Here is a 12,331-nt window from a genome sequence, read left to right as displayed (position 1 = left end):
TTTGTTAATGAAATGTGTTAGTTTTGGTGAGTTTTTCAAAAGGAGTTATAAAAGAAAACTAGCACCTTAAAATGTGCTAGTTTTATAATTGTCCTAGAATTATATTCAATTTTGAAATTTAACATAAAAATTTGTTAAACTTTGCATTCATTAACATTAACCTCAGCTTTTTTTTTTGGGAACAACATCGACTATTCTAATATCAACTAATTCTCAACTGCTTTCATTTTTTTTAATTCTTGAAACTTTTAATTTTGGGGTCATCACACGGGAAGAGAGGTCAAATGGCAAGGCAAAGCCATACGCCCATTTGGATGTGAGCTAACTTTACAACGTTACAAAGAACTTCAGGACATTATTTATATGTTATTTAATTAAAAGAGAAAAAAAGTGATTGTTTAGGGAGAGAAAACTTCAAAATTATTGATTTGAAATTAAAAAAAACGTGGTCTCATGCTAAATATGGTTCTAAACAATTTTAATTATTGCATTTTTTTTTATTTTTGAAGTCATTAACGACTATTTTGAGGTCGTTTACTTTTAAAAGTGGTTATGATGTGTTATAAGACAAAAATAAGTGATTTTTATATTAATAAATGTAAAGTTGAGTGACTTTTATATTAGGTTTTATAATATTAGTAAAGATAAAATTGAGTGACCATCAGTGTAACTTACCTATAGTAAGAAGTAGACATGACCGGGATGGGATGGGACGACACAGGAAAGTCCGTATCTCCATTCAGCCCCATTTGTAACTTTGCTTTAAAGTTTCGAATGAGAAATGGGCCTAAAAGCTCTAAGGGGTGTTTGGTTGCTTGTTTTTCACCTCATGTTTGCCTTTTCACTTTAAATATATTTGTTTGACTTTTATAGCTGAAAAATAGTTTTTTTTTTTTATAAAAGTAAGGAATTTCTGGTTTTTGATTTCAAACAGCAAATCATAACAACAAACAACAGATAAGCTAAACAAGCCCGTGGTGTAGTTTGAGAGTGTTTTAGACCTATTGCTGATAAGTCCAGTAACAGCCCATGGATCGACTCTGTCCATTTGTATCCCATCAAGGCTCTGTAAAACATTGGAAAACAGCAAAATGGAAGAAACCGTCGGAAGGAAGCTATGTGTGCAATATTGACGCAGGTGTGGATGACCAGAATAAATTCAGCTCCTATGGGTGTCTGTTGAGGGATCATCAGGGTAGATGTTTTGCTGCTAAAATGGGGCACTTTGCGGATGTCACGGATCCCCCGTTGGCAGAGGCAATGACGGTAAGAGAGGCTCTGTCCTGGATTAAGGATTTTAATCTCAGCCATGTGGAGGTCCAATCAGATTGTCTCGTGGTTATTAGTTCCATACATCAGCAAAAACGTCAATTATCTTATTTATCGGATGTAGTGAATGATTGTTGTGATTTGTTAAGAGCCTTGAACTCATGTTCAGTCTCATATGTAAAACGTTCAGCGAATTTAGCAGCTCATAGCTTACCTAAGGATGTTACTTCAAGATCTGTTCATGGTGACTGGGCCTATCCACCGCCGATTATTTTTGACATTCTCGCTTCTTACTTCCGATAGTAAGAAGTAGACATGGACGGAATGGGAAGGGACAGGAAAGCCCGTATCCATTCAGCCCCATTTGTAACTTTGCTTTAAAGCTTCGAATGAGAAATGAGCCTAAAAGCTGTAAGGGGTGTTTGGTTGCTTATTTTTCACTTCATGTTTGATTTTTGACTCTAAATATACTTGTTTGACTTTTGTAGTTGAAAAGTAGTTTTTCTTTTATAAAAGTAGGGAATTTCTGGTTTTTGATTTTAAACAGCAAACCATAACAGTAAACAACAACAAGCAACAAGTAAATCAAACGAGCCCGTGATATGGTTTGAGAGTGTTATTGCTGATAAGTCCAGTAACGACCCATGGATCGACTCTGTCCATTGGAAAACAGAAGATTACAGAGATAATTTACTATTAAAGATTATGTTAAACATTATTTTATTTTCAACAATATTTAGTGAAAACATTAAAAACTATATTTCTTTTAAAATAAAACATATAAAATATAATGTAAATACTAAATACAATATAATATCATATTATGAAAGAGTATTTGTCCAATATTCTATTATTTATATTATAAACATAATATGTAAATAAAATTTTTTGATTCTTTTTATCCCAATAGCTCAGTTTAATTCAATACATTTTGATTCAATTCTCAGTCATTTCTCTACTTATTCTATACTAAGTAGAGAGAATTTGCAAAAAAAAAAAAGTGTTTTAAAAGCTTTTTACCTTAGTTGGCACCGTAGGAGCAAAAAGAATAAATGGTGACCGACGACACTCTTATAAGAGAGATGAATTATTGGAACAGACTATCTTTTTTTTATCATACTCGTCCCAAAAAAGTCATTTAACTAAATATAGTTGTGTAATTATTTTTACAAATGTTATATATTTATTGGCCGTGACATACCAAATGAAAATATGATATGGTATACCTGACACATAGTACAATTAACATAGAAAGAACATTACTCACAAACAGAGTTAGTTAATAACAAGTGGTAAATTTGTTATATGGGGAAATGAAAGTAAACATATACAACATTACAAAAGAACCAAAACATCCTAAACCAAAACAACTAACAATCAACATTTGTTCCATCATCTTGTTCTTCTATACAAGGGCCATAAGCCTTACTACAAATAAGATAGTACACAAAATTAGCCATGCTTAAAGTGGCTAAAAGCCAGCAATAATAATCATAATGACCCTTATTAATATTACTTGAAACCCAACTCTCCTCTCCCCCTTTTCTACTCATATTATCAACAACATTCATTATAAAACTTGCAACCAAATTAGCAACACATATTCCCATTTCAAAAAGACAAGTAGCTACACTTGACATACATTTAGGCAATTCAGTGTAATAGAACTCATTCTGGGCAATAGCATTGAATGCCTCTGCAATTCCACCTAGACAAAGATGTGGCAATAACCACAGCACAGACATGTCCACAACCCCGTCCGGGTTATCAGAAAATCCTTCCCGCGTAGCTGTTTCTCGGCGGATTCTTTCTGCAATGGCTAATGCTGCCATGGATGATACTGAGATTAGAATCCCAATTCCCATTTTTTGTTTCAAGTTGAGATAAATTGGTTTTCCTTTTATCTTGGATGCTACCGGGATGATGACTCGGTCATAGAGACTAACCCATATTATTAGAGATATAACGAGGAAGGCGGAGAGTGAGGCGGCCGGAATTTCGAAGTTTGAGAGAATGTGTCTGTCCATTGTAGATGCTTGTAGTACTTGGAATGAGCTTTGGCTTATTGTTATAGACATGAACATTCCTGTTGACCATATTGGGATTATCTTGATTAATGCCTTTAATTCTTCTACTTGTTCTACTGTGCAAAGACTCCATGGATCTGAAGCTCTTCCACATGGACTCAGGTCTTCTTCTGCCTTCTTAATAATGCATGCTTTATTCAGAAACCTAATAACACAACATAATCCTTTCAGGTTTCATCATCTAATCTACTCAAAGTTATGTGCTAAATTATACCCATGTTCACTAAAATTCTGGGTATGTTTTATACAAGTTATTGAAATTTGGGGTATGTTCACTGAAATAATGAGGTGACAACTACATTTGAAAACGACTAACTTTTACATATGACATGGTAGCACGTGCCAGAATATATCATACCCTTTATCTTTTACAAACTAGTCTAAAATGATAAAGAAAAAAAAAGCATAGAGAGGTCCATAATCATTTTAATTTTGATAAATTGAGCATTAAATCTTTTACTTCAACATATCATACCCCTTATCGTTTATTTTTGTTATATCAAGCTCTTGCTTGCCAAATTAATTAGTCGTGATTATCTATTCAGTTAAAAAGAGTGTTAATCATTTCATTTTACATATAAACTACTAAAAATGCATATTTCAAAATACCAATTTGTTAATCTCAAACATGAGAGGTTGAATCCATAAACATAATGGTAAATGTTAAAAGTGAGTATGAAATACCTGAATTTTTGAGTTGGGGAAAGAATAGATGAACCCTTAGTGGTGAAATACAACTGGGATGATGAAAAGGTGATGCTTCTCCTTTTATAGGCAGCAACAAAAACTTGAGCAAAACCAGTAACCAAGCTTGCTTTAACTTGTGATTTAACATAAAAGGGAGATGCCAAGAAGAAGGAAAGAGATGAAATGAAGATGAGAAGAACAGGAACCCCAAAACCAACCTTCCAACCAAACATATCTTGGATATACACAACACAAGTCATTCCAATAATTAATGAAACAGAGGTAATAACGTAGTACCACTTGAATAAACTCTCTAAAACTGTTGTTTTATTTCCTTTGCTGATTATCTGATCAGCACCAAAGGCTAAACAAGATGATCTTATTCCGCCGCTTCCGATGGAGATTAGACCAAAACATGTATATAAAACCAGAAGTTGTAATGTTGTTGCAGATTCACATTCTACTGCTACACAAGGACCTGGTGTTGCTTCTGGAATCACACTTGTTAACCATAATATAATTAACCCCTACGTCAAAATAAACACAATCATTATCATGAGTTTGATATTTGAATTTGAAACATCAAGAGCTTCATGTTTAAAATTGAAAAGATAATTCATAATGTGATATACTAATCCTTTATTGTTAAAGAAGCTAAACTCATAATGTGATAATTATGGTTCTAAGGATTGAGCTCCTGATTGTCAGAGATTAATGTACAAGATCTATGATTGGACCTTAACTATCAGTTCGAGCTTTTAGTTCAATGAGTTCCATGGCATGGTATCAGAGCTTATTGTGGTTTAATAACTCTGTTTCTCTCTCTCTCCTCCTTGTCGATCTGCTCGTTTTTTTTTTTAAAGCAAGTTTATCCCTGCACTCTTAATTCTGCAACAACCATGGCTGTCAATGGCTGTTAATTCGAGTTTTTAGTTCAATTGGTTCTATGACATGATATCAGAACCTCTAGGACCAAACGGTCGAGGGTTCGAATCCTCACAACTTCAAATTTGTGGAATTAAAAACACATGGCGGGATGGGCCTGCGTTGTGCACGCTGCAAGCCCAATGGGCATTTGTGTGTGGGTGTGTCGGAGATTAATATAAGATTTATGATTAGGCCTTAACTATCCGTTCAAGCTTTTAGTCAATCAATCCTATGACACTGATATATGTATTCAAAAGTTAGAAGAAAAAAAAAAACTAAAGAGACTGATTATTTATTACGTTAAAAAAAACCCACCAAGCACATCATGCTAACAGTTAAGGTACTAGATCAGCTTAACCATCTAACTAGGGATCGAATCCTAGAGCTAAAAATACAGTTGTGATTAAAATATTTGGTGAGAAAGCTTTGCCTCCCAAAAAGAACCTATGCAGATAGTTAGACAACAATATTATGTTTATTATTAACTAAACAAATATTAAAAAGAGTTTGAGAGAAGATAATCCAATTATTTTGGAGTGAGCGACAAAATAGTAAAATCATTATTTCTAGAGAAACACATGTGTGTTTCTATTTTAGTTTTATCTCATATTATTGTAACTCTATAAAATTATAGGAGACGTCATATTTGTATGACATGTATTATTTTATAGTGGAATAATTAATTTATAGTAGAATAATTAATTCTCGAGCTTGATTGTGAACGTAGTCCAAACCATGTTAATTATCAATGTCATTTTTATTGATTATTTTGCCCGTTTTTATTTTTACGAAATATTTTATTTTATTCCCGATCTGGTATCAGAGCCTAGTTAATATAGAGGCTAAGCTTATAAGTAAAATGGTTAATTTAAATGACAGGCTAGACCACTGTGCTCCTATTCCGCTGGTATCGTGAGTAAACAGCCTATTCTTTCTTTACCCAATAAGCAGAAAAGATAGGGTTTGAATTACGCGAAACGAAGCGGTCTTAATATAGGGCGAAAGCAGAGCAATCGGACCCAATGCCACGGGGTTGCAAGCGCTGCGCGATGAAACCAGCATTACACTCACTGGGAAACTAACATAAATTGATAAACAAAATAAAGGATCTATATGTGACGAAAATACTACCGATGTTCAGGACAAATAAACTCAAAAGCAAGTTTTTCATACATACACATTGAGAGTAATATCTAAAAAGTGTCTACCTCTTATCAAAAAAAAAAAAAAAAAAAAAAAAAAAAAAAAAAAGTGTCTACCTAACCAAAAAAATATCTAAAAAGTGTGTCCAAAATAAAATATAAATTGGAGCTAAATGACGAAGAAAAATGTGCCGACATCGTTTCCTATGTTTTGCACCAAAAAAGAAAACGGAGTAATAATTAATAATGTGAATATGACAAAGACCACCGAAGGGACATAAGAGTCTTTGTGCATAACTAACTCCATATTTTGTGGTGCATGACGGAATTAAAAATAAAAAAGAAATTATATACACGTACGTACGTACCAGAAGCGTAGCGAAAGATCCGATGGAAATGGCGGAAAAGCGACCGACGTAAGAATCAGCAAGAAAAGCTCCGATGACCGGCATAAAATTGATGGCAGCAGACCAGAAGAAGAGTACGTTAGCACCTTGAGCGGCTTCCATTCTGTATTCTTTTCTTAGATAAACTATCATGTTTGTCATCACTCCTATGGTGGCTATCTTCTCTAACGCCGAGCATCCTGATTAATTATTAATCAATTAAATTTTAATTAAATTGAAGAAGTAAATAAATAAGTTAAGAATAGTACCTAAAATGAAAGGCAAAGCTCTGAATCCACCCTTGGGGTTGTTGTTGTTGGTCTGGATGAGGGGCTCTTTCAGGTTCATGATGTGTTTTGAAAATGGCGATTGGATTGGGAGAGAAGAGAAGAGAAGAGAGTAGTTAAATGGACAGATGGCAGTGTAGGTTGATGATGAGGCGGATGCAACTATGACTAAGTGTTGCTTCCTCCTTTCACCTTAATATTACTACTACTACTATATTCAACAAATTATTATTAAATATACACTTAAATGCTTAACTCTTTTTTTTTTTTTTGGTTTTTTTGGGGAAGAAAATGCTTAGCTCATTTAATTGACATTTTAAGGAGAAAAAATTGCAGCTTACACGAACTACTTTTTCACTAATTGATTGTATGCTCTCTTGCTCGTCACAGCATATACTTTTCCTTTGCTTAATACATCAGTTCACCTCAACTTATCCACACGGCTTGATGGAACATACATAGTGTCTCATGGGCTTACGTATCATCTCATTAGCTCATTTAACTTGTTTGGATCAAAGGCCCATAGATTTACATAGCATCATTATCCTCATAAACTTGTCCAAATAGCTTTGATTGCTTCCATAAACTTCCATAATGTATTATTAGCCCCATCAACTTGCTTATAGTATAATAATTAAATCCATAAATTTATAAAAACGCTATAAAATGTAAAAAAATAAAAAGTTAATTTGTTTTAGAAATTTAGAATCACGAAATAGATCTTTATTTTTTAAGTTTTGATTTTTTTTTTTACAGATTTATACAAACTGAAATATATATAACTTTAAACAAGTTCAATGGAGAATGGATCACTCTAAGCAAGTTCAGGAAGCCAATATGTCACTTTAAATAATTACATGCGACCAATAGTTCATTTTAAACAAAATGATAGGCTAACGAAACATTTTATAAGTTTAGAAGGTTAATCAAGCTTTTGAGACAAGTTCTGAAAAAGCCTAAAGACGTTTTTACATTGTTACTTAGGGGACATCTGTTATGGTATTAAATCATTTGGGCTTATATCAAGAAGGTTCATTATGATTTAAGGAATTCAGATGGGTCCTAGTCAATACAAGAGAAAGAAGAGTGATAGTCTTGGCCGAAGCTTTGACCGTGGTCAATGATTCGGTCATCTTTATGTTGCCGAAGGCAACTTCTAGATGGGCATTTGTAAAAGACAAGTGCACCAATCAAAACGATGGATTCTAAATGCACGCTCCTCGCTTTCACAAACATATTGACGCACACAAAGATAGGGTCCATTGACATATCATAAGTTGACACGTGTCCAAAGGAACCACTTTAATTATCTATAAATAGCAAAGATATTCCCAGAATCCAGGTATCTAATTCTTTAATCACTATCATTCATTTTTGTCTTTGATATTCTATCGATTATCAATCAACTTTAGCATTAGAGAGAGTTCGTCGGTCTCCGGTCTCTTTTCTGACCGTTATTGTGCTTTTAGATGATCGAAGACTCAACACACGAAAATACGATAACATAAAGTAAGAAGATAGATCACTCCCTCAATATTGCGGTGGAGGTGGTGGAGGCGGCCAAAGGTGGTTACGCTCCTAGTAATAAAATTCGACGAAATAATTGAAATTCCTATATTGCTCATTTGCCCGAGTTTGCCCTTGAATTATATCTTGTAGCATCATTTGGTTCTCTTGAACCAAATCCAGAGTTTCTGCATTAGCGGCTTCCAACATATCAAGTTGGCAGGGCCGGCTTACCTTTAAGGCAGCTAAGGCCACCGCCTAGGGTCCCCCAAAAAAATGGGCCTCATATATATCTTTAGTTTAATATGTAAGGACCATCATGAAATTTAATTTACTTATCTTCCATTCAGGTCCAATATATATCTATCTATCAAATCCATATTTTATATATCTGTCTATCAAGTCCATATTTTATATTGTCTGTCAAATCCGTATTTTACCGCTTATAAAAATCTTGCAAAGTCTTTTTTTTTTCTTAACTTTAAATAACATATAAAAATAGCTATATATCAAGGACATGGATTAACTTTATTATTTATTGAAAATGAGATATTAAAGGACATTGAATTTAAAATTTTAATTAGTGATTTTGTATTCATAAAGCTAGAGTAATTATTAAATTTTGTGCTGCATGAATATATATTTTTTTCATCTTTTTTTAACTCTAAAGTATTTTTATGTCAAAAGAGAAGATAATACATATATATATATATATATATATATATATATATATATATATATATATATTTATGTGTGTGTGTATGACTATAATTTTACTTATGTATAAAAGGTCTAGATTTCTTATCCCGCCTAGGGCCTCAAATAGTCTCAAGCCGGCCCTGCAAGTTGGACGCTCATTGGCATGAACCTCATGTGAACGTCGAACCTGGGCTCAACCTTTGGGATGCCGTAATGCGCCCCACTAGTACCATCATCACCTTGGAACTCATGTCCCAAACCTTGTGGTTGTTTGGGTGCATCACCGGACAGATTGGCCTCCGTGTTGGAGCCTAGTCCCTTCAACAAACCTGCCTTGATCGGTCTCAGGGGATTGGATGGAAAACCTACCAATCAAGTACATTTGAAGAAATTAAAATCAAATTATTCGCGAGCCTCTCTTGAGCTCGAATCGAGCCTAAAATTAAAGACTTGTCGAGCTGCTAGCTCGAGCCGAACTTATCTCGAGCTTGAGTGGAGCTTAAAATTCCAGGCTCGACGAGCTTTGAGCTCGAGTCGAGCCCGCCTATGTTTAGTATCGGTTCGGCCCGTTGACACTCCTAATCATGAGTAAGCAACTGAGTGGTGAGAATTTCAATTTCACTCAAATAATTTTTATTGGATTGAAAAAAAAATAGAAAATTTAGATGTGAAAAAGAATAGTACAAAAAATTTATAAAGCCTCCAAAATGGTGGAGGCGGTCCTAGTCTCACTCTCTTAGAGCCATAAGAAGTCAAAGTTGAATTCGACCGTTTACCTTTCGGTTAATATCTGTAATATAATATGATCATTCATCAACTATATCTGAATGAATCGTGACTATGGAAACTGTCAAGTCACATATACATAGACGTTTATTTACTTGCTCAAATTGAATTACTCAAACTAGATAGATTAAGTGAAATTTCCATTGCACCATTTAACCTATCAATTTGTAAGGATTTAGAGTAATTCTACAATATATCTCTCATATATCGAGAGTGATAAATGTATAATGTATCATTTAATTACCATGCAATTACTTCATATAATACCTAATCTCTAGTCGAGGCACACCCTATGATAATGGATCGTGCTAGATAACAGAGTAAAAATATCACATTACATAATCAAGAATTACCATGATGATTGTTTGAGTTTGAGGATTAATTATACCTACTACAACCAATGAGATAAACCAGGTGACATCACGTAGATTTATCCATCCTGGTATCTAATGTTGGATCACCAATGTATATGAACCATTTCATACACGTATATGTAACTGTATATCCTTATATTTATAACTTGTGAGATCAGCTCATTGTTCACAAACATAAACATCCTTACATATGTGAAATAATATTATGTTAATCCTTTAACATAATGCTTGATTTGAGTTCTTTAAGTTTGTCATCATTTAATTAAAGTTGAACACTTTATGTCATGAATATAAACTAAGGATTTGTTCTACCTTTTAATAATTATGTGATAAAAAAATGAATGCCTTTTAATTAAAGATGGTGCCAACCCAGAGTCTGGGGGGCTCCGACCCCTTGACCATCGAATCCAACCTGGAGTAGTATCAGTTTGAAACTTAATACCTCTTCTAAATTTATTTTATGTTTTTGTGTTTGTAGTGTAAATTCAATATTCTAAGTTGGTTGAGTCGTATAATCTAATGTAAGGGATTATGAGTTCAAAACCTCTTTATCCTTTTTTTTTTCTAAAGGTTTTTATTTATCTATTTGAATTTTCTTTTCTAAATAACTATGTTATTATTATTAATTACTTTCTATATCCTCTCTATCTTCTTAACTTTTTTTCAAACTATTTTTTTCCTAAATCAATTTTTTAACCTTTGAGACTAAAAAAAAAATTAATTTTTTAATTAAATTTAATTTTATAAAAATTATAAAAAATTCATAATTAAAAATAAAAAGATAAAAGTGATATAATTTTAAAAAAATTAGTGTTGGAATTATAAAACATTAAATATATCCACTTTTTCTTTTAAGTGAGTATTTTTTATTTTTTATCATTCAACACACCAAAACGACGAAAATTTAGGGTGTTGAAGACCAATTTTTTTTTTTTGTCAGTCCTGGGTTGGACTTTAAAAAAATTTCCTGAACTCTATAAATCTAATTCCAACACCGCCACAAAGTTAAAATTAGCCCCACATATATCAATTCCTAGCTCCACCCCTGCTTTTAACACTAAACTATTATATATATATATATATAATGAATCAAATAACTTCAAATGAACATTTCATTAATAAAATATCCTAAAACAATTGTGTTTAGGACACAATACTAACATACTCCCACTTTTTTCAAAAAAAAAAAAAACTCCCACTTGGACTAAAGTCAATTGTTCTTAAACCTAATACCATAAGAGTTCGAATGACCATCATGAACTCTCAGGGGTAATGGCTTTGTTAATAGCTTTGCTATGTTGTACTCGTCGGGTACTCTTTCTATTTTCACATCTCCTCTAGCTATTATTTCCCTGATGAGAAAGCAACGCATGAGATAATGTTTGGATGTATGATGAGACCGCGGGTCCTTTGCTTGTACAATAGCTCCATTGTTATGACAATATATAGTAATGAGATTAACAATATCAGGCACTACTGCTAGTTCATTAATGAACTTCCTCATCTAAATTGTTTCCTGAAACTGTAATAGACTATGTTCGAGTCGTAGAATCTGATATGATGGCTTGCTTGGAACCACTGAATTGGATTCCAAATTGTAGAGTGAATTCCTCCACGGGTTTTACATTTAGTATGGATTATAATCATTTTCATCTCAAATTTATATGAAAAAAACTCAACCAAAAACCTATTAAAATAAGCATTCCTTAAATTTATAAAATTACTATTTAATTGATTCTCTAAAATTGAGACAATGTAGATGTTGTTTCTCTATTTATAGCAATGTTACATATATTGATTGGAGTTTATATATGCCGTAAAAGTAGTGATTTGGTGTAATCGGATGGGATTTGGGAGGAGATATGAAATTATAGTAGAGTGTATAAATAGATACCTAACAGAAAGGGAGAAGACAAGAAAGAAGAGAGGTGGAGGTGCTGCCTCATCTTTATTAAAGCCATTATTGCTGTCTTAAAGCCAATATACCAGACCTTTCAATGTACATATTAATTTTGGGGGTTGAACGGACTGCCAAAAGCACTAAATATATCAACTTTTTCATTAAAAAAAAAAAACTCGTATTTCTTTTAGGGTTTAATACATTATTGGCAAAAAAGACATAACTAAACTAAGCCTCTGAATACCTGTTTTAAAGATCAAGTCTCTGATCAATTATTTTTC

The 12,331-nt window shown here is 33.0% G+C and overlaps 1 protein-coding gene across 2 annotated transcripts; it reads right to left on the bottom strand.

Moving 5' to 3' along the window:
• Positions 1 to 2,612: 2,612 nt before the first annotated feature.
• On the bottom strand, positions 2,613 to 7,172 carry LOC136226262 (protein NRT1/ PTR FAMILY 1.2-like). Of its 2 annotated transcripts, XM_066014645.1 has the most exons (4): positions 6,768 to 7,172; positions 6,481 to 6,698; positions 4,041 to 4,570; positions 2,613 to 3,501 (listed from the first exon to the last, which is right to left on the bottom strand). In XM_066014645.1, the coding sequence occupies exons 1-4, from the start codon at positions 6,844 to 6,846 to the stop codon at positions 2,640 to 2,642; spliced, it is 1,689 nt and encodes a 562-aa protein (XP_065870717.1). In that variant the 5' UTR covers positions 6,847 to 7,172; the 3' UTR covers positions 2,613 to 2,639. The 2 variants fall into 2 exon arrangements, with proteins under 2 accessions (XP_065870717.1, XP_065870720.1); XM_066014648.1 differs by lacking the exons at positions 6,481 to 6,698; positions 6,768 to 7,172 and adding an exon at positions 5,943 to 6,174.
• Positions 7,173 to 12,331: the final 5,159 nt, after the last annotated feature.

This window comes from Euphorbia lathyris, chromosome 1 (genome assembly GCF_963576675.1).
Source record: "Euphorbia lathyris chromosome 1, ddEupLath1.1, whole genome shotgun sequence".
NCBI classification, from domain to species: domain Eukaryota; kingdom Viridiplantae; phylum Streptophyta; class Magnoliopsida; order Malpighiales; family Euphorbiaceae; genus Euphorbia; species Euphorbia lathyris.
Note: the sequence above shows the minus strand (reverse complement) of the source record. Positions and strands in the feature narration are given on the sequence as shown.

Coding starts and splice junctions, on each gene's coding strand:
- LOC136226262 (XM_066014645.1), bottom strand. CDS start 6,846: ATGAACCTGAAAGAGCCCCTCATCCAGACCAACAACAACAACCCCAAG. Junction 6,699..6,767: donor AGCTTTGCCTTTCATTTTAG/GTACTATTCTTA, acceptor ATAATTAATCAG/GATGCTCGGCGTTAGAGAAG. Junction 3,502..4,040: donor TCCCCAACTCAAAAATTCAG/GTATTTCATACT, acceptor TTGTGTTATTAG/GTTTCTGAATAAAGCATGCA.